Source organism: Uranotaenia lowii, chromosome 1, assembly GCF_029784155.1.
Source record: "Uranotaenia lowii strain MFRU-FL chromosome 1, ASM2978415v1, whole genome shotgun sequence".
NCBI classification, from domain to species: domain Eukaryota; kingdom Metazoa; phylum Arthropoda; class Insecta; order Diptera; family Culicidae; genus Uranotaenia; species Uranotaenia lowii.
The window spans coordinates 208921746-208944811 of NC_073691.1; the positions used below are offsets into that span (position 1 = coordinate 208921746).

Here is a 23066-nt window from a genome sequence, read left to right on the forward strand (position 1 = left end):
ATGGTTGAAGGATTCCACGGCAATCCTCGGTTTGGTCTACAGTCAATCGATCCAGTCAAGATCTCATCCATTACGATGAGAAAAAGCAGCGGTGACAAAATACATCCTTGTCTCACTCCAGCAGTTACCGGGATTGGTTCGGACAAGACACCGTCGTGCAAGACCTTGCACGAAAATGCCTCGTACTGTGCTTCGATGAGATGGACTAGTTTCTCTGGGACCCCTCGTCGTCTAAGAGCAGCCCAGATGTTTTCGTGGTTCAGTCGGTCAAATGCTTTTTCGAAATCAACGAACACCAGCAGAAGAGAGTCCTGGAATTCGTTGATTTGTTCCAGTATTATTCGTAGCGTTGTGATGTGGTCCACACATGATCGTCCGGATCGGAATCCAGCTTGTTGCCGTCGGAGTGTAGCGTCGATTTTCTCCTGGATCCTGTTCAGGATCACTTTGCAGAGTACTTTGAGGGTTGTACAGATCAAAGTTATGCCACGCCAGTTACCGCACTCTGTCAGGTCTCCTTTCTTTGGGACCTTTACGAGGATACCCTGCATCCAGTCGGCCGGGAATGTTGCAGTATCCCAAATGTCAGCGAATAGACGGTGCAACATTTGTGCTGACAAGGCAGGGTCGGCTTTGAGCATTTCAGCAGGAATGCAATCGATTCCAGGCGCTTTGTTGGATTTCATGTCCTTGATTGCCGCTTCTATTTCAGCCAGCGAGGGCGCTTCCGAGTTGACGCCATTAATGCGACTTACTGTGGGCGCCTCGAGCTGCGGGTTCTGTTGGCCATTGCTATTTGTAACTCGAAAAAGTTGATCAAAATGCTCAGTCCAACGCTTGAGCTGATCTGTTCGATCTGTCAGCAGCTGACCTGCTCGGTTTTTCAGCGGCATTCTTGCATTAGTCCTTGCACCACTAAGGCGGCGAGAAATATCATATAATAATCGGATATCTCCAATGGCGGCGGCTCTTTCTCCCTCTTCGGCTAGGGAGTTTGTCCAGGCTCTCTTGTCTCGTCTACAAGCTCGTTTAACTGCCTTTTCCAGCTCCGCATATCGTAAGCGGGCGGCTGCTTTGGCTGACCCGGTACATGCCTGCTCAATTCCGACTTTCGCCTTTCTCCGATCATCGATCATCCTCCAGGTTTCATCCGACATCCATTCACTTCGTCTTCCACAAACTTTACCGAGAGTACCATGGCTCGTCGTGATAAAGGCATTCTTGATTCCACACCACTGTTCTTCGACTGTACCGCCTGTCGGCAATTCCGAGGCTCGGGATTCTAGCTGTTCAACGTATGCCCTTTTCACCTCTGGATTCTCCAACCGGCGGACGTCGTATCGACACCCGACTTTCTCCTCGCGCCGTTGGACACGTGCAACTCTCAGTCGTATCTCGCCAAGGACGAGGTGATGGTCAGATGCAATGTCTGCGCTCCGTTTGTTGCGGACATCAAGAAGGCTCCTTCTCCATTTTCGGCTGATGCAGATGTGGTCAATTTGATTTTCTGTTCGGCCATCTCGGGATACCCAAGTGACCTTATGTGCTGGTCGATGGGGGAAGAGCGATCCACCGATCACCATGTTGTTGTTGCCACAAAATTCTACAAACAGCTCTCCGTTTTCGCTCATCTGTCCTAGGCCATGGCGCCCCATGATGCGCTCAAAGTCCTGATTATCGGAGCCAATCTTTGCGTTGAAGTCGCCTAAGTGTCTATATTTAGCTTCGAAAATTCTTGGAATCAGAAGAGGGCGATGTGAGACTGGGATTCCACGAATTTCCTGCTGCATAGACAAATCAAACTGGACAGAAGAATGATCGTAATCTGGGCTACAAACACGAGTTGGAGAATACGAAGAAGGGTTTACCTGCATTGACATGAGGACATGGTATATAGCCATAAATCTAGTTTGAAGATTTTGCTCAAGTAACCTTTCGAAATTCACAATCACCAATGGGTTCATGACCTCACACCTGATGAGGAACCGGAGTGATAGTAAATTGAATCGATCTTTAAGAGGAAGTATTCCCGCCTCCCTTTGCCCCTTCGGAACCCAAATTGAGTATCTGAAAGGAGACCATTTGCTTCTACCCATTTATCCAAACGAAACAAAATCATTTTCTCCATCAACTTGCGTATACAAGACAACATCGCTATTGGACGATACGAATTCGCATCGGACGCTGGTTTCCCGGGCTTTTGGATAGCGATAACTCTCACTTCTCTCCACTCTTGGGGAACAATGTTGTTCTCCAAGAATTGATTAAATAAATTTAACAAGCGAAACTTGGCGGCGTCCGGAAGGTTTTTCAACAAGTTAAATTTGATTTTATCAATTCCCGGAGCTGAATTGTTGCAAGAGAGGAGGGCAAGTGAAAATTCGACCATCGAAAAGCTGGAATCCAGACCACACCTATCAGGAGGCACGTTCCGGATTATTTTTTGTACAGGTGTAGAATCTGGGCAGACTTTCCGTGCAAAGTTTAATATCCATCTATGTGTATTTTCTTCACTTTCATTTGTAGATGATCGATTGCGCATGCTTCGTGCCACTTTCCATAAGGTACTCAAGGATGTTTCCCGTGATAAACCACCCACAAAATTCCTCCAATACGCCTTTTTCTTCCCTTTGATCAATTTTTTGAACTGATTTTCAAGGGAAACATATGATTCAAAAAGGACGAGGGTTCCATGTTTTCGAAAATCTTTGAATGCTTTTGATTTGTCCTTATAAAGCTTGGAACACTGCTGGTCCCACCATGGATTTGGGGGCCTTTGAAGAACAGATGAATCTGGGATAGTTTTTTTTTGAGCGCAAAGTGCACTTTCATGGATCAAACGTGAAAGAAAGTGATACTCCTCCAAAGGAGGTAAAACATTCATAGAATTAATGGCATCTGTTATTTCGTCCGAGTACTTTTTCCAATCGATGTGCCTTGTAAGGTCATATGCCATATTTGTTGAATTTGAAGTGCTGGCCCCATTGGTGATTGTAATTTTGATTGGCAAGTGATCACTACCATTGGGATCAGGGATTACCTTCCACTGGCAATCCAATGATAGTGAATTTGAGCAGAGTGAGAGGTCAATTGCACTTGGTCTTGCAGGGGGTTTAGGTACCCGTGTTTTTTCACCCGTGTTCAAAATTGTTAAATTGAAACTGTCACAAATGTCATAAATAAGAGTAGAACGACAATCGTCAGTTTGTTCTCCCCAGACAGTTCCATGTGAATTGAAGTCACCCAGGATCAACCTTGGCTCAGGAAGCACTGAGCACAGGTCCTCTAGGTGATTTCGATCCACTGCAACTCTATGAGGCCAGTACAAACTGACAACGCATAAGTCCTTACCTCTTATAGTTATATGACATGCAACAGCTTCAATTCCTCCTGATAAAGGGAGGTGGATTCTATAAAAGGAGTGGCGTTTATTGATCCCTGTGCGGAGCCTATCTGTTAGCCATACGCATACTGTCTCAATGACTGTTGAGAGTTGTCGTCGATGTCGGAGTTCGACCCGATTCTAGCTCTCCGCTACACGGGCAAGCATTAGTGCCTCTTTCGCGAGTCATCCCTCGGATAAGGAAGTAGTGTGCTCTGTGCTCGCGTGTCGGGTGATTTCCAGTCAAAAGATAATCCTGCACAATGGCGACCTAGACAGATATGCCGGTTTTTAAATAAATCAACCGGTGGGAAAAAGTGAACTTAAGATTTTGGAAATCACCCTATACGCGAGAAGTGTTAAAAGTATAACGTAAGTATAAATTAAAACTGTGATAATCAAGAAACAAAAAAGCGCGCTGAGAGTCCGCTTCTGAAATTCTTAAAGCGCGTTGAGAGTCCGCTTTTGGAATGGAAAGAATTCAAAAGAGCGTGTTGGGAGTCCGCTTGAGATAAGAAGCGCGTTGAGAGTCCGCTTCTAAAATTCCAAAAAAGCGCGTTGAGAGTCCGCTTTTAAAGTATGGAAAAAGGGAAAGGACTACGAAGCGCGCTGAGAGTCCGCTTTTGCAATGAGAAAATAATCAAAAGAGCGTGCTGGGAGTCCGCTTGAAATAAGAAATGCGTTGAGAGTCAGCTTCTAGAAATAATAAATTTAAAAAGCGCGTTGAGAGTCCGCTTTTGGAATTTGGGAAAAATGTAATAAGAATACAGGAGCGCGTTGAATGCGCGCTTCTTAAATTAAAAAGCACATTGAGAGTCCGCTTTTGGAATTGACAAGAACCAAAAAAAAAAAGAAAGAAAATGTAGAGAGTCTAGAAAAAAGGAAAAAAAAATCGAAAAAGAGGCGAGTTGACAGAATGCTTCTATAATTAAGAAAAAAGTAAAATTTTGAAAGCCAGCATTTGGGAAAAATGCAAACTAGAAGTTCACCTAGTTAGAACAAAAAAATCCCTTTTGGGAATATATTTCGAGAACTAATTTAAAGTTTATGCAAAAAAGCGTGTTCAGATGAGTATGACACTAAGAAACCATACGTTTAAATGTTTTAGGACCGATTTTTTAAGCAAAAGGCGATAAGAGCCGGGAAAAGTGAAAATAAAAAAAAATATATTTCAAAATCTATGTGATGAGAATCCGATTCTGCAAACTTTAGAAAACATTATGAGAGTTGAAACTAGCGTGTTGGAAAAATGCTTGCACAATGAACTAATTTGTAGATATTACGTCAAAACTTGAAAACCGTAGAAGCGGAAAGACGTGATGAGACTTTACTTTTGGCAATAACATGGAAGATTGCCGAGAAAAGACTGACAACTAGACAATTTTGAATAAGTGAGTAAGAAATGTGAGGAATCAATCATATTCGAACAACAATCATTTGAAGCAAATATCGATAAAAAAAAGTCTGATAGAATACCGACTCGATATATGAGTAAAAGATATTAAATAAATTACGACAGCAAGCAAAATGGTTTCGAAGGTGTGTTGGGCTATGAGCCTTATTAAAAACATTTAACAGGTTCAAATTCAATTAAAAAAATTAAAATAAAAAAAAACTAGAGTGAGGCTAAGTAGCAAAATAGAAAATGATTGAAGCTATAGAAGGGTGAGAAAGTTCTTGAACAATTTGATGCAGGAATTATGCATATTCCTTGTAATTCTGTGAGTATGAAAAAACTCATAAAATATTTGTTTTATTTTCAATATTGGTGGTACCAAACAGCCTGTTTGTTATCTCCTAAAAAGGAGTGTTAATTGTTGGTAATTCAAGAAACAGTGTTGTCATATCGATCATATGTATGGAAAAAGAAGCTGTCTCGAATTAAAAATTTCGGGTCACTGAAACAGAACATGCAATGTCAGTGCCGTATAAGTGATAGTCGATAATTTGGTTCTAAGGGAGGAAAAATGTAACTGAAATGAAACCAACCATCTTATTGTCATCTTTATAACAAACAAAACACATAGGTTAAATTTTGGGGAAAACGAACAAGCAACACTGGAATGGAATCCGAAAAAGCTAGAGCGAATATGTGAAAACAAATTTCATCATCACGCCGATTTTACAAAAACGATGGGAGGGATCATTTCTCTTGTTCTCGAATGGGATTAGCATAAGAGGCATTTTATGCTAAGACCATAATCCCGAACACAACTCTCTTTTACCGAAATTGCCTAGAGTTTCTGGCTTGTTGCGAATCTGGTTGTATTTGAGTTAAGAAATACACATATATCAAACACACTTTTCCACCACCAACAGATAGTAAGATCGGACTTAAAAAAAATAGTTTTAAATTAATGATCGGTTAAATAATAATGTATACAAGCGAGATTTTTAGCATCTGGCGCTAAAGTATCATATTCGGTACATTAATATTGACCTCTATAATCAACAGAATTTCGAGTCCATAAACTCTGTGTGCTCTGAGCAAAAATTAGGACATAATCTGTGTCTGAGCAGTATCGACAATTGGTCAAAAGTCTGCGTTTCCGATCAAATCAGGGCACCTGGCAACCCAGCTTCGAACACTTAAGTAACGCACCTAGTTTGCACCAACACTGATAGAACTTTTCGTTTTCTCAGGTGGTCTGCGTCCTCTGCGTCAGGGTTCCCGCTCAAGCCGAGCATCGTGTCTTTTTCTCACACATGCAAATGACGCTTTCCTTCGGTAACATGAACCGATAAAGGCCTAACTTGTCGTGTCGGAGTCATTTCTTTGCAATGCTTTGCTCCGTCATCCCGCTGAGAGAAGCCACACACACGCAAATAAACAGCGAAGCTTTCGCAGTTCTAGAGCGAGAAAAGATGAGAGCCAAATCTCTATTAACGATTATAGATAATCATTGTTGCCACATGAACAGACTTATCTAGAAAAATGCAGATTTTTGCGCTCGTTTTCGGTACAGAATCTGTACGTACAGATGACATATTTTTTGAAATTTGGTGCAGATTATTGGCATTTGCTGTAATACATCACTGGAGCATTAAATGCGGCATTCGAATGATTCTGACTATTTAACCAATTTATCAGAGTGATTGATTATAGAGACTACAAGAGTCTTAAGTTTTAGAAATTGTATCAGTTCCAAACACCGGAGTTGTAAAATAGTTAAATCTCCGTGTTAATTGCAATTAAGTGTTTTAAATTTACATATATCGGCAAATGCTTATGTGAATGAAGCACATATCGCACCTATCTGTAGAACACAAGATTTTACTTTTTGTTTTTAATGAGATTGTTCGAGCTTGCTGGTTCATCTATACTAAATCTTTGAGCATATGGATGCCTATTTACCGGATGATAAATTGACAGGGGAACAGCCCATTTGCTTCAAATCCTCCAATAACTGATTTAGCAAGTTTTCGGCGCAATGAATACACCACCTCTAATTTTGGTGGTATGGTGTTACAAAGATTGAAATATTTTGAGCATTGAGGAAAATATTTCATAAAAGATGATAAAAAAATACCTCTCAAAACTGAAACTTTTTGTTGTGTTTCTGATTAGATATCTGAGAAAAATATAACCGATTTGAAAAGGCAAAAAAAAACAATAATCATTTTTCAGCATTATCAAAGTTATGTTAATGATTTGCGTGATACCTCCGTCTGTAGCGAGGACATTCTTCAATAAGTTGAATGTGTTGATTAACCAATCTGGTGGGTATTAGATAAAATTGTAACGTTTACCACCAGCCGAATAACGTATGTTTCCACCTGTTGTAATCATCTGCACATGTAAAACCTGTTGTAAGATATACAATGCCTTTACGATTTGTTTTCCAAGCAATAAAGGGAATTAAACACGAAATAATTTTTCTATTTAGAGGCTTTAATATAAGACAAGGAAACCTTGTTATGAGGTGTAAAGGTTTCCGGTAGCATTCATGTATGCTAAGAATAAGATCTATTATTACCAGCCAAACTTAAGATTTACCAGTAGAATTTTTTTTTTTCATAAAAGGGAGTTGTTAGGCGAGGTACAGTAAAAGATTTAGTGTCTTTAGGCAGTGTGATAATCATAAAGTTATCTTCAATCTAAAACCCAAGCGTACTGGATTCCAACAAATGTTTGGATCGTCTGGATTCTGTGAATTAACTACTGGATAATAATTCTGAATAAAGATTTAAGTCTAATAATAACTGAATAGCACTGACTATGAATAGTCCTCAATATCTTATCATGTTTATGGAAAATTCACATACAATTTTGAGAAATAACAAACAAATTGCAAATCTATACATACATGAAAGCGTATGTTGAAAGTTCGACTTTGATCTGACTAACTTTTGTAGGAAGATAGTAAGTTCAAATATGGCACATGTAGTATATTAGACCTAAGCAACTAAGGAGGTTTATCGTTAGTCTATGGTTAGTATATGGCTTTAACGATATAAAAAAATTTAAAGATGAAAAAGGGATTTTAGGAAAGTACAGCTGTACGGTTCAAATGAATAAAATGAATATTAATTTAAAAATGGAACACGTTGTCAGTAAATCTTACAAGGGAAAACTTTATTGCAGCGAAATGGATTACCAAACTTTTTATGTTACATGGAAAAAAGCAATGAATAATCAACTATGATAAAAGCTCAAATTTATTACTGTTAATAACATCTAAATCGATGATATGATCAATACTAGGCGGCTTATAAACTACACCGTTTTTGCGCAAAGCTATGAAATTCTGTGATGGTGAATACCATTTGCATAGACTACACCCAAAATTCAGCCTCTGTGCCAATGGCGTGTAGTCAATTACATAGCATCATTGGTACAAGAAGATAACGCGATCGGTGCTGATTCGATTTGCTCCCACCGGCATTAACCTCCCAAGTTAACCGAATTGCGAATGTCTGAAAGAAACAAAATAAAAACGCTTTCACGTCCCTCCCTATCGCATCACAAGACGAAGAAGGATGGAAATAAATACCGGCCAACACCAGGCAGCCAGCGAACCGAGCACTGTGCGTGTGAATGTAGCAAAAGCAACAACAAAAACATCCTTCTAATTCAATCCCTTCAATCGACCGGCAAACAACCACGGCCGAGCTGTGCGTGTGTATATATGCAGTAAAAGCAACAACAAAAAAAAACATTCCTTCAATTCAATTCGCCGGCAAACAACCACGGCTAAGCTGTGCGTGTGTATGTAGCAAAAGCAACAAGAATATATTCCTTCAATTAACCGGCAAACAAGCACCGGCCAAGCTGCCCGGCTTTAGCAGCTGTGTATATGTAGCGTGTGTATGTAATAGCAGGCAGTAAGCAAAGCACAGTTCTCATTCAATGGGTTTCCCGTTTCCTCCACTCCCGTTCCCTTTCCCGTTCCCTTTCCCGTTTCCATCGCAAGACAAATGAATACCTAGAAAGGAGGCCAAACGCCGGGAAGCCACTGTAGTGCGTTTCTTTTGTGATTGATCGGTGGCAGAATGCCTATGACAAATATCCCTCTTCTTGCATGAAGTTCAAATAGTACACTGGTTAAGATGTCGGTCTGGCAAGACCATTTAGTTAGTGATTTGAGTTCGATTCTCCCTACGGGCGCTGTGGTTTATATTTTTATTTTCTTGTTTCTGGGATGAATTATCCAATAGGAACGAAATCCCATAAAATGTTTTTCTTGTTTCGCATGAATGTAGTGGTCATGCATCATTTTAGTTGGGAGCCGAGTCCTTATGCCAGTTACGGTTTTTCAAACATATCATCTTCGGCACAGTGCACATTTCAGCGCATTATCGGCACAGAGATGTGCTAAATAGGCATTGGATTTTTGCAACCTCTTCTATGGGTGTATATTTAGATGTTTAGTTTAGTTGAGCGCGCTATCGCGTTGCGTGGATTCGTAAGGATAGAAAATTGTTTGGCAATCACTTTTTTTTTGGCACTGTCATCTTGTTTGTTTATTCTGACAGTGTTGCACTGGTTTTGACCGCACTGCCATCGGCCGGTAGTGCCCCGAAAATTTTGTCAGTGTTGCGAGAGAGCGGGTGAGTAATTGAGGTAGCAATTACATTGACGATTGCTGTGTTTGTTTTAATCGGGTACGGTGGAACACTGAACGAGGGGAGAAAACAAATACGATAATAGATAGAACGGTTGTGAAAACACTTATTGCTCAAGCCATAAATATAATTGTTACTGCGTCTTGTATGCAAATAATAATAAATTTATGACGGTAGGAAAATAATAAAAATAATTCGAAGTTACTAAGAGACCAGATTAATTCATTTGAGCATGAGCACTTGAGCGAAACAAAATGGCTGAAATGAGGGAATGCCTTTAACATTTCAATTTGTTGTCAAGAAATGTTTCTGCTTTTTTTTCATTAGAGAAGAAGGAGGATGTGCGGAGCCTATCTGTTAGCCATACGCATACTGTCTCAATGACTGTTGAGAGTTGTCGTCGATGTCGGAGTTCGACCCGATTCTAGCTCTCCGCTACACGGGCAAGCATTAGTGCCTCTTTCGCGAGTCATCCCTCGGATAAGGAAGTAGTGTGCTCTGTGCTCGCGTGTCGGGTGATTTCCAGTCAAAAGATAATCCTGCACAATCCCCAAAAGCACCCCTCCATAATTTAGCTCAAGTTTCTTATCAATATAATCTCTGATCAATTTTTTTTAAAGTTGTAATTTTTTTCATGAGCCGCCTTACACCGTCTCATGAAAACAATTTTCGGTAGTGGCAAAGCTGTGTAGCGGTTATATTTAAAACTTGGTTCATTTATGTGTTTTTTGAACCAATTCGGATGAACATGTAAAAAGATTGAATAAATGAAAATAGAATTAACAAACATAAGAAAAAAATCAGTGCAAGTTAAGCTCCGTGCACCAAAAGTGTAAGTCGACCTGAATACCCGCTGTTGTCCAAAGAAAGAAAATCACGCAATACGAGAACGACTTCAAGAAAATACAACAACCACACGACAACACGCTTCCGATTGACGCGTTCTTTTTTTGCTGGCTGTCGTTCGTACAAGTGGCGGTTTTTTATTTGTCGTGTACCGTGTGAATTCACCGCGGTTTCCCGGAATCCGGCTACAACAGATTCTGGCGAGCAGGTCAAGCGCGGAAAAAAATGACAGACCCCACCGAACGGGAACGAAAAGACGGTCCGCATAGAGAAGTAAACGGACAAAAAGAGTGCTGGAAAGTCGATAAGCCACCACGAGACAAACAAAATGCTCGGAAAAGTACTCGGACGAGAAGAAGCAAAATCCTCATCATCATTCCGCCGTCGAAGCGTGAGAGTCAGCCGGCTCTGTTCAGAGCCACCGACGCGCGTTTGCCATTGGTTGGTCTGTCGATGACCATTTGCGAAGAGAAAAATGAGCGCTTTCGCTACCGATTCGAAATTCGATGCCATGCCGGAGAGGCCTAGAGGCTATAATGTAAAGCGGGCCACAGACTACACAACATTTGTACAAATGCGATGAAATTTTGTCGCTGTAAACACGTTTTGCATAGTGTATGGCACTGCTTGAATGAGCGCCCAAACGGTTGGAGTAAAATCGGTCGGGATCGAAATATTTTGTACAAACCATCCTCCCAGCCGGGGTGGAGATGGTTTTTATTGTTGCTGTTGCTATTTTCGCCAGCAATCGTTTGTGTTCGCGTGAAAAATGTTTGTATAGTGTGTGGGCGAGCATAGAACAAACAATCGTCATGGAATCATCGAATTTGTGCAGGCCATTTGTGTAGTCTATGGCCCGCCACAGAGAACAGACGTACAAGCTCGAACAAAAAATCTTTAAAAAAGTGTAAAATTTCAAATGCTGACACCCAAAAAATACGTTGAAAATTGACTTGAAACAGTGCCATCTATTGAGCCGTTCAAAAGTTACAAATCAAATTTTCACAGTTCTCTTTGGTGTATTTGGAGACATCTGGTGACTAAGCTAAAAAGGAAAAACTGGTTAAAATGTTCGTTGGAAATTTTACACAAGTTTCGTGAAATAGCTTGTACGTCTGTTCTCTGTGGGCCCGCTTAAGTGCCCATTCATTATTTTGAACACAGTAGATGTTTGGCGAGAAGAATTTCCTGCTCTCATAAATTGAGCAAAGTGGCATGGCCAAAATAAAAGCAAATTAATTTAATCTAAATTACATGTTAAATTTTATTTCGGAAACAGTTCCTTATTCTCTTTGGCTGAATTGAATGAGCTAGCCGGAGCCAAAGAAGAAAAAACTTCTCTCTTCTTCTCGCAAATACCAATTCTATTTTACACAGACAATGTGAATATCAATCGGCAGATACTAGAAAGCCGATTTCGAAATACAAATTTAATAATCTACATATCTAGCTTACCTGACTCTCTGACTCCGCAGTTTGTTACTGTTGAATAAGTAACCTATGAATTTATATAATTATCAGTAGGCTATGCATTGATTTTTAAATAAATGTTCACTTCACTCTGACTACTCTCATAAACCATACGCGTTTTGCTAAAAGTTACCCTTTTTCAACGCAAGGTGATAACTGCAATATCTCAGGAAAAATGATTTGATGTTTAATCCGATTCAAGGTAGCTGGGTGACTTTTGAAACATATTACTTGGAGCATTATGCTCTAATTCCTTCAGTCTTCATATCCAAATTAACTCTAAAAAATTGTGAAATCAGAAGTCGATTTACCCACTGTAGTTGCACCAACATCGATTTGTTTGTCTTCCTTTAAAATAACACCGTCAAAACCTCCTTTCACCGGTTCCGGTATCAAGCTGTGATGTTTGTTCATGTGATACTTTAAGGCTGAGTTCTGGGTGTATGCCTTGGGGCAGTAGGGACACCTCCTAAGAGCTGATTCATCGTGCAACCGCTTATGATTGGCTAACAGTTTCTTGGCCGCTAGCACCTTGCCGCAGATATCACACGGGTGTTTGATGTTCAAGTGAACCGATTCCATATGTATCTGCATATCATGCTGTAACGTAAGGATTGTGTTAAAACGTATTTCACAGGCGATTTATAAAAATAACCTACAGTTTGGTAAAACATTTTTTCACACTTTTCGCATTTGACATCTTTTTGCTTCTTATGAAATTTCATGTGCAACTCGAGGGCTGCAAGCGAATTCATGGTTTTTCCACAAAAATTACATAACACTGAATAGGACGCGTTCGGGTGATCACTGAAGCGTTTTCTGAAGCCCGGACCGCCCTGTAGGATTCGTTTATGTGTCAATAGGTGGTAGCGCAGCTGATTTCGGGAACCGAAAGTATCTTTGCACAACGAACATGGGTAGGATTTTCTTATATACATCTTCATCAGTTCTTCCGGTACGTGGTCGTTATTACCGTTTGGTTGTATTATCCCTCGATGGATATTCCATAAATGGTAGCGAAAACCGCTGAGCGATTGAATGGACGTTCTGGGACAAAGCGGGCAATCGTAACGTTTATTCCGTAGTGAAAGTGGATTCCCGACCAGCGAACAATGTTTCCGGTGAGCTCTATGCACGTGACTGCGCTGAAAAACCTTACCACAATCATTGCACTCGTAATCCCTGCCTGGTTTATGTTTATGTTTCTTAAACTTTAATTGATCCATTTCTGTTATCAACTGATCAATATAGTCTATCGTTTTCGCAGGATCGCTACTTTCAAAATTGTTAGTTGGTAGTTCTGATTCCGGTCCTGTGTCAACAGGGTCATTTTGTTCTATATTCTCAGAAAGATCAGAGTCGCTTTCCTCCATATATGAGCCGGTATCTTCTTCAAACTGCTCTCCTTGTTTAATAGAACTCTCTTCAGCTAGATGTAATTCATTAGTGGATTTATTTTGTGGTTTAACTTGCTGATCTGACAGTTGTAGCATTAAATTCAACTGACCGCGATGACATACTTTGAGAAATTGAACAAAATCCGTAAACTGGTCGTAACATAACATACATATTTGTTGGGCTGATGTAAGTGCAGGTGATTCAATCAAACTTATACTCAGTAAGCACGATACGGTTTCATCGTCTCCCAAGCTGCCCAAACTACGGTTATTACCATATTCATACTTTACACAACAAAGCCGACAATAAGCATACATATTAAGATCCAAGTTCTCTTCTTCAAATTCTACTTCGGCTGAACAACCACCGCCATCCACTACAACTTCCTCTATTTCTTCCAGTTTTTGTCGTTTCTTTTTTCTTGTGTTTAATACTTTTGCAGAAGCTTTTTCTTTCGCTTCATTGATGTCTATCGTTCTCTCCGTCAGATAACTTTTTAGTTTTCTTTTACTAGTTTTTCGATTACCGACATTTTCTAGCTTCAGGTGCTTTTTCATTTTGCATCCTTTTTCGGGATTAAGAGGTGCTGAATGCTTTTCGACCGCAGGTTGGAGTTCGCAGTCTAAGTTCAGTGTTGGTACCGCGCCTACTAACAGTTTACCTCGGGTATCCCGAGAGTTTCTGGTTACAACTGAATGATCAAAGTGTTTCTCACAAACAAACATATACCCGGGAGGAATATATCCCTCCGGACGTCGGCAAGCACGCATCCAAGTCGATAAAAGGTCCGGGTTTTCTCTAGGTAACGGGTACATGTAGATGCCTTCGTAGAAATAACGATTGGAGAGGCAATTTAGGACCGCACATGCTTTTACCATTTTGTGGTGCTAGAAAAATGAAAAAAAAATTAAAAGCACTACCAAATACTTAATGCTGATTTGATGAAATTATAATTCATATATAACACCACTAATTCGGCCGCAAGTATTGCTCAATTCAAATGAAATTTTATACCTTGTAGATATTTTTCCAAAAAAAAAAATTGTTTTACCTTTATTGTTTTATTTTAAGCGTAAGTTACTTAGTTATTTGAGCTTACTGCAGCCGTACTTTTCGCAATATTGAGTCCTTAAATTGTGTTCAGCAATTTATAATCACTGTTGTGCAGAATTCATCAGCAAATAGACAATAACAAACATTATTCATATTTTGTTGTGACATCGATTTTCGCTACTACACGGTCAACGGAATCGATTCATAATCGGGTAGTGAGGTACTTTGAATTGTGACGTAAAATGTGTATTTAAAAAAAAATCCGATAATTATGTACCGTTTGGACCAATATCGGTTCACAAATATTATTTTGATCGATGCAACGAGTTGAGGTCTTTCATTCTATCCGGAAGTTCAAAACATGTTTTAAGTAACCCTAACACCATAGATAAGCTAACCGTTGCAACAACCATTATGGTTATGATAGTAGGTAATAGGTACATAGATTTTCTACGAGCATGCAAATATTTGTTTCAAAAAATAAATAAACTTTAACAATAATTACAATATCGTATAAACGCTGATATTTCCTGACAACACTAATCTTACTAAGTATAATGTCAAATAAGCTTTCGAAGTGTTTAAAACCGAACGACTTGCGGACTGGGAAATTCTCAAATAGCTTCGTATAAATCTTAATAGATTAAAAGGCCATTTTATATTCAAACATAACAGCGGAGTACCAGTGTTTTACATAAAAACGCTAATCGTTAATTAGCTCCACGCCCCGCCTGGCCTGGTGGAAAATACCATATATCAGCACTTTTGTTTGATTGCCTCCGTTATAAATGTTTGCTTATAAAAAACGAGCAGACTTATGTGCGATTAGCGCTTTAATGCCAGACACTGCAGAATGCTCATTCTAACATGCAGGAATCGAACATCACAGGGCCGTTTCTGGTGCCAACATCTCAGCCAACTGCGTTACGCCTTCGGCTCCGTTGACACAGTTGTGCTGTTTGTTCATATGTCGCCTGAGGGCATCCCTGTTAGTAAATCGTTTCGATCGTTCCGGACAAATCTCACAGTATATAAGGGCTGCCTCATTATGCAGTAATTTATGTCTGTACAGAGTCGCTTTGGTTGCCAAACTAGCACCACAAACATCACAGGAATAACGAATTTTCTTATGCTTCTGGTCTACGTGAATTTGTAATTGATTCTGGAAAAAGAAACAATCTCAACACAAAAACTAAAAGTACGACTGCTGTTACTTACATTACTGTAGAATAACTTCCCACATTCTTTACACTTAAAATCTTTCTGTTTGAGATGGAATTTCATATGCAGCGGCAACGCTGCAGGTGATATCTTTTTACCACAAATACTACACAAAGGTTTTGGTTCAGGTTCTTGTTTTCTTTCTTCGAGACCGTCCCTTGAATCAAGAATTGTGTATTGATTGATACCTTTATGTTGATTAGTGCTTTTGTGACTCGGTAGGTGGTACATTAATTGGCAGTAGAGCACAAAGCGCTTTTGGCATAGAGGGCACACTATCTGTCGCCGTTCACCCATCTTGATCAGTTCCTCAGGCAAAGGTTTGTCGATCTGCTTCGGGCGGAGAACGAGATTTTTATGCATCTTCCAAAGATGGCAACGATAGCCAACGATAGAACGAACAGTTTTATTGCAAAGTGAACACGTGTAAGGAGTATGTCTGAGAGAGTTCTCACTTCCTATAAGCGGACATGTAAGTCTATGCCTTTTGAACTGCATTTTTCCTTTCATGATTTCACCACAGTCAATACAATCGTGCGGTCTATTGAACATATGTTTTTTAGACATTTTGATCTCTTCCATCAATTTGTCTACGTATTGATCCATTTTTTCAGCATCTACGATGTCATCTATAGGACTGTTGGATCTAGAAAGTGGTAAATCATTGTCCGATTGATCAGGCTCTATATCGCTCTCCAAAGCGCTTGCATCTCCAACCGTGGGCAAGCATTCTTCCTTGACAGACAATTGATTAGCTTGTAGTCTTGAAATTAAGCTTTGCTGTCCGTTCTTACAAATGACGACAAACTGCAAAAAAGATGTGAATTCCTGGTAACATTTTTCACAAATGAATGATATTGGATCCAGTAATGGGTCCTGCGTAATGCAGAGAGTTTTAAGTGTTTCAACATTGTCGTCACTTCCAAGATTGCCCATTTCAAAATGTTGACCTTCTTCACATTTGATGCCACACGTCCGGCAAAATTGATTCAAATTATAAAAGAGGACTTCAGTTTCAAACTGCATTGTGCTGTTTGCTTCCTGCACTAGTACACTTTCTACTATGCGATCAAAAGTTTTAACAGGTTTAGTCTTTTTCTCGATCGCTGATCTTTTCCTTCTAGATGTAATGACGCTTCCTGTCTGTGAGACATCCATTGTCGGTTCTTTCGGTAGTTTCCAATAAAGGTTAAGAGAGGGTACTGCTTCGCGTATTCGAGGATTTGGATTTTTCTCCTCTTCTGTAAAATGCCTCTCACACACGGAAGCAGTCTTCGCTGGAACGAAGTTCTGCTCTCGCCCACAAGCACGTATCCATGCGGCCATCAATTCCGGATCTTTCCTAGGAAAGTCAAATGACCGGACTCCCCGCTCGAAATACTTTTTGTGCGTTTGACAACCAAGCACTGAGCACGTTCGAGGCATCTTGTTGTTGGTGTGGTAGTTTCTGGAATGTAATGCGGTCATGCCTTTACTTTTTATAAACACATATCCGCAAAAGTAATACTTACATTATTTAATGAAGGTAATGTTCAATCAAAATAGTTGTACAGTTTAAGCAACAAATATTTTTTTCAATATTTTTTGAAGCCCGCAAATTAATTGTTTGCACTGTTTACATGCAGCTTCTTTTACACGCTTAGAAAAACATTGAAGTTTTCAGCTAATTTTCAACCAATTCGTAAACTATTTATTATTATTCTTTGAGTAATTTTTTTTCTATTATAAATAACAAATAATTTATTTCTGTACCAACACGTGAAAAGGATGTATCTCCATATATGGCGAATCGAGAAAAACGCGTTTGAAGAAAATACAACCTATTTTAAATCGCTAATTAAAAATCACTTGAAATGTTTGCATTTTATGACAGCCAAACGATGTTTAGAAGCATCCTCTATACGTTAGAATAGAGGAATATTAATTTTAGTGAAAAAACAACGCGCTATCGTAGATAGAACCTAGCTCACGTAATATTTTGTCTCCTTTGTTTATACACCCTTTGCTATTTTCTCATTTCTAGCATTAGTTTTAAGCTCGCGTTCATTTGTAACTATGTTTTTATGTTGAATAAAGTGTCAAATCTTTACCAACACATAAAAAGCATCTATCTCCATATATGGCGTATCAAGAAAAGCGCGTTTGAAAAAATACAACCTATTTTAAATCGCTAATTAAAAATCACTTCAAATTTTTGGTTTTTATGAAAGACAAACGATTTTTAAGAAGCATCCCATGTTAGAATAGAGGAATATCAATTTTCATGAAAAAAACAACGCGCTATCGTAGATAGAACCTAGCTCACGTAATATTTTGTCTAACCTGTTTTTACCCCCTTTGCTATTTTCTTATTTTGAGCTTTAGTTTTAAGCTCGCATACATTTACAATTATGTTTTTATGTTGAATAAAGAGTCGAATTGATTATCTTGAGTTTGTTTGCGGAGTAGTAGCGAAAAATTGTTCCGGAGTAAAGGGTGTATATGAATGTAATGACAGTTCTGGTTTTAGAATGTTTATAGATCCTTTACTCAAATTGAGTTTTCAATGTAACGGAATATTATTTTCTCAAAAGGGTTTTACCGTTAAGTAGTGCAAGTGTTGGCCTATCGCGAGGTACTGAAAATGGTTTTTGTTTACTTTTGGAGATAGATCCTTTTCACGTGTTGGTACAGATTTCGTGTACTTTCATCCATAATATTCATATTTTTCTATATTGTCAATTGCATGAATTTTTAGACTATTGAGAGAATCTGATTTGACAGGTAAGAATTCCGCACTCACTAACACAATCACATTCTATATATAAACTATCATGTGCTAAAAGTTGAAAAGGGACTATATGAAAAAAAGGACCAACATCAGAGTTCAGTTACTTCAAATTATTTCTACCAAAAAATCAACTTTCATACGCACCGTTGCCGTCTTCAACAAACTGCGAAGATTGCACCTATTTAGACCCCCGTGCAAATAATTTGCGCGCAGTAAAATCTGCTCACAGACCAATACATAGACAATGACACATATTGATATTCTTTACATCTTTGGATAAAATTGAAATAAAAACAATTGCGACTAGCTGGTGTGTCAGTAAAAATTGTCAGTGAATCCATAATTTTTTGGCTAATTTTTCAGTAATTGATAATAGCCCGAATATGCATGATTAATTTGTTCCACTTACATTCTGTACCCGAATGTACAGAATGCATTCTGTTTTCTGCTCGTTTCTTTTCATTTGTTGATAGGTCAATTTTCGTTATTGAACTCCTTGGTTCGCATTTCATAATAATTTTCGCCAAAACAATAACGATTATGCCGTTTGGAAATGTGATTCGAATATCAGAAGCGAGCAACGGCTGATTTGAAAAACTGACACGGGTTGTCTATGTGTGCGTCAGTGCGAAAATATTTCTGCGTGGAAATTATTTGCACAGGAATCTAAATAGGTGCAATTTCCGCAATAATATTCTGTAAATGCATGTTGCATACTATTCTGCACGATAGTAAATTAAAAACTCGATGCATTAGTATAACGTAGTGATTAACCTGGTAAAAAGTTTGAGATATCTCACTCAAAACAAACAAATATTTCGTACACCTGACTTTTTGAAGTTTCGAAAGTTGAAGGCTTCCGGGAAGAAAAATTTCACAGGATAAGTTCTGTAGGTAAGTTTATTCAACAAGAAACAAAGCAATTCCTATTTGCCTTAACTGCATGTTTTATGTAAATATTTGCAGATTTATATTTTCAATGCCTCGGACTTGTTCCGTAGTGGGTTGTCGAACCCATAAAGATTATTACGAGCGTGGTATTCGCTCGTACAATTTTCCTCGTGAAAACAAGGGTCTGATGGTTGCGTGGTTGCGGGCTTGTGGTCGGTCTGAAAATTACGTACCTCCGAAAAACGCAACGGTGTGCGAGAAGCATTTTAACCCAGAGGACGTTTTTGTTAATCCGACACAAAGTCGAGCGGTACCGTCGCTTAATTTGTACTGGAAGGTCCCAAAAGCGGAACAACCCAAGCAAGAAACTGTCGTAAGAGTAAAACGCAAAACAATTTCAAGAAAAGATAAACTCAAACGAAAATCTGAACTAAACCAATCTGTTGAGAATGTCCTAGTTATGGATGAAACGAGCTCAATGGAGTTTGAGTCAGAAATACTACAGCTAGATGTCAATGCTTTCTGCCGTTTGTGCGGTGTTAAAAGTGAAAGCGAATACAAAAGTGATCTGGACAACTTTGGCGAGGATGATAATGTAAAAATAGCAATCACAATGTGCCTTGTTCAAGACCCTATACTGGCAGCATTTAGACATGTTTGCGAAAATTGCTACAGTGAATTTACCGGATTTATGCAATTCATTAAAATTTGTCACAATGGTCAAACACAGTTAGCTTCTAAATTAAGAGTAAATCAACCTGAAATTTCTGAGAGCTTTAAAGATGCTTCTGATGCTGCTGGAAGTGAAAACGACGAAGGCTTTTCTCTAGTGGAGTCTGACGATGATACTGAACCATTTGATCCAACATCTTTCCATGACGGCGAAACGAAAGAGGAACGAACAGACCGATATGTTGACATACTGATGGCAAAGTTAGAGCAAAATAAACATACCAAAAGCTGTGCCCCGAGGCCATATGATTGTTTGGACTGTGGAGAAACATTCAGAAAGAAAGATCTCATGAGCAAACATAGAAAATCTTGCTTATTGATTGGAAGTGAGGAATCACTTAGATATAAGCCATACACTTGTTCGATCTGTGATAAAACAGTGAAATCTATGGCTGGATATCGCTACCATTTATGGACTTTACACAAGGATAAATTTTACAATAATGAAAAAGGAGAAACTTTGCCGGATGAACTGATCAAGATGGGCCGACGGAAGAACATTAAATGTCCGCTGTGCAACGAATATTTCGAAGCACGTAATCGATTATGGTATCATTTGCCTAGTCACAAGAGCACCAATTCCAGGGTGTATCGTAACGCTAAAGATATGACGAGCAGTAATTTATGTAGCATATGTGGCAAACAACTTTCATCGGCCGGTTCCCTTGCTTTACACATTAAATTTCACAATAAAACTAAAGATGTTCGGTGCATGCACTGTGGGAAATTCTTCTACACTAAGGTATGTTATCTGCGCTTGTATAATGTTTACGGAATTTCATTCACCGGAAGTACCATTTACCGGACTGTAATATATATTTACTGGAATTCCATTTACCGATTATATACCGATTGGCATAAAGTCATTTGGCATAAAGCCGTTTGGCATAAAAGTCGTTTGGCATAAAGTCGTTTGGCATAATGGTCGTTTGGCATAATGGTCATTTGGCATAATGGCCGTTTGGCATAAAATGATGGATAAAAATTTCGAGGAAGCCTACTCACGCTTCGCGTTCGAACTAAAATAAAATATGGTCCTTACGCTTCGCGTTGCGGACAGGGCTAGGGGATTGTCTTTAACTTTGGGTAAACCTAGAAACACGGGGCCTTCCTAGGGCTTTGAATAAACCTAGAAAGACGTGGCCGTCCTAAAATGATGGATCAAAATTTCGAGGAGGCTCACGCTTCGCGTTCGAACTAAAATGAAGTATGGTCCTTACGCTTCGCGTTGCGGACCGGGCTAGGGGATTGTCCCTAGCTTTGGGTAAACCTAGAAACACGGGGCCTTCTTAGGGCTTTGAAAAAACGTAGAAAGACGTGGCCGTCCTAAAATGATGAATCAAAATTTCGAGGAAGCCTCCTCACGCTTCGCGTTCGAACTAAAATGAAGTATGGTCCTTACGCTTCGCGTTGCGGACCGGGCTAGGGGATTGTCCCTAGCTTTGGGTAAACCTAGAAACACGGGGCCTTCCTAGGGATTTGATTAAACCTAGAAAATCGGTAAATTGAAAAAAAACTTATGTATTTTAATGTTTAGCAACATTTTATGTTACCTTATAATTTATGTTACCTTATAATATAGGACCCCATTTACCGGTCTATACCATTTACCGGATTTTCGTTAATATGTATAGCTTTGGGTTGTAATCCATCTCCCCGTAAACAATTCCCTAGAATGCCGCCATGCGACAGCGTGAAGGCCAATATGTCTTTCAAGTCCGAACGCGCAGCGTGAGATGTTGGCTATCAACACGATTTTTAAAACGCTCACTGGTCAGCCCAGAATACTTAAACCTTGCCCAAAAATCATTCTGGGTAAAAGTTTTCGCCTTTCGGATAAACGGGATACAATTATGGATTTGTACTTAAAAATTCTTAATTAGACAAATATCATACCGGTAAATAGTAGTCCGGTAAATGGTTCATTTCGGTAAACGGTATTTGTAAAACCGTTATCTGCGTTTATATTAAGTACGTTTTCAATTTGGATAGATGATTTCTGTTATAAGTTTTATTTAATATTAAATATACAAAAAAAAAAACGATTTTCTCGTTTAATTTTAAATATTTATATTTCAGTCTGAAATGCTGCGCCACGTTAATATAGTTCATGAGAAGATACGATATTCCTGTGACGTCTGCCAGGCCATTCTGATTTCGAAAGAAACGCTGTACCGGCACAAAAAACTCCACGATGAATCGTCATTGATCTATTGTGCCATGTGCCCGAAGCGGTTCACAAACAGCAATGCTCTTAAAAGGCACATAGCTAAGAGGCACGAGGACGATGGCATTACCAGTGTTTCGATAATGCCAATCACGGAACCGGTTTCCGAAAGTGACAGATTGACTCTGGAGACAGCATTGTTCAGTATTGACCAGCCGTCGTCGTTTGTAGATTCGATCATTGAAGATCGAAGTATGTAGAAACATGATGTAGATACCTTATTTTAAGTAGATAAGAATATATAATAAAAAAGCTGTTTATATAAGGTAGATCTCAGAAACTACCGACTATTACACTTTGAAGTTAATTTTTTTTTGTGTCATACATTTTTTTAGTTTTACTTTAATGTAAGGAGTAAAAATTAGAGGCAACAATTTTGTTGAATGATTTTTTTCTAATGTGATTTTCTAACCTTCCTTCATGGCAAAGTAAACCGATTAAAAGTGCATTGCAATTATAGCACAGAGAACAGACGTACAAGCTAGCCCACGAAACTTGTGTAAAAATCCCCGCACCCTTTTTGAACTAATTTTTGTTTTTGACTACGATTACGCCTTTTCGAAAACTGGGCACTTTAAAGTTGATATGAAACTCCTGAATGGCGCAATAGATGGCACTGTTTGCAGTCAGTTTCTAACGTATTTTTTTGGTGATAGCATTTGAAATTTTACACACTTTTTTGACGGTTTTTTGTTCGAGCTTGTACGTCTGTTTTCTGTGATTATAGGTATATTATTCTGTTTTCACATTCAGACAAACTTTGATTTTATTATTAGATAAATATTTTATTTCGATGGTTTAGAAGAAAAAAATGTTCGAAAAACTACCAACTCACTTCGCATTAGTTGGCTGGTTCTTCAACAACAAAAAGCACGATAGTTGAGCGAACTGACAACCACACATCGCCGCAGGCACTTTAAGTAATATATTAAGATAATAATAAGATAAAGTTTGTGAAAATCGGTTACTTATGGCAAAGCAGTTTGAACTTTAAGGACCTACGTTTTTTA

At 39.0% G+C, this 23066-nt stretch overlaps 4 protein-coding genes across 5 annotated transcripts in view; 1 reads left to right on the top strand and 3 right to left on the bottom strand.

Moving 5' to 3' along the window:
* The window catches only part of LOC129745954 (adenylyltransferase and sulfurtransferase MOCS3-like), a 28219-nt gene extending 15994 nt beyond the window's left edge, over positions 1–12225 (bottom strand). Inside the window, exon 1 of one of the 2 annotated variants that reach the window (XM_055739356.1) lies at positions 12076–12225. In XM_055739356.1, coding sequence (XP_055595331.1) covers positions 12076–12096 — 21 coding nt within the window. In that variant the 5' untranslated portion in view covers positions 12097–12225. The remainder of the gene's footprint in view (positions 1–12075) is intronic. The other variant, XM_055739373.1, reaches the window with a different exon arrangement.
* Positions 12226–13946: 1721 nt separating this feature from the next.
* Positions 13947–23066, bottom strand: part of LOC129745982 (zinc finger and BTB domain-containing protein 41-like) — a 45232-nt gene continuing 36112 nt past the window's right edge. Inside the window, exon 4 of the mRNA XM_055739406.1 lies at positions 13947–14049. The gene's annotated coding sequence lies outside the window, so the exon portion shown is untranslated. The remainder of the gene's footprint in view (positions 14050–23066) is intronic.
* Positions 14855–17072, bottom strand: LOC129745920 (zinc finger protein 777-like). Its single transcript, XM_055739315.1, has 3 exons — positions 16948–17072; positions 15434–16883; positions 14855–15377 (listed from the first exon to the last, which is right to left on the bottom strand). Exons 2-3 carry the CDS (start codon positions 16859–16861, stop codon positions 15099–15101), a joined length of 1707 nt encoding a protein of 568 aa, XP_055595290.1. The 5' UTR covers positions 16862–16883; positions 16948–17072; the 3' UTR covers positions 14855–15098.
* Positions 18901–22349, top strand: LOC129745911 (zinc finger and SCAN domain-containing protein 12-like). The gene is made up of 3 exons (XM_055739303.1): positions 18901–19100; positions 19173–20571; positions 21909–22349. Exons 2-3 carry the CDS (start codon positions 19186–19188, stop codon positions 22254–22256), a joined length of 1734 nt encoding a protein of 577 aa, XP_055595278.1. The 5' UTR covers positions 18901–19100; positions 19173–19185; the 3' UTR covers positions 22257–22349.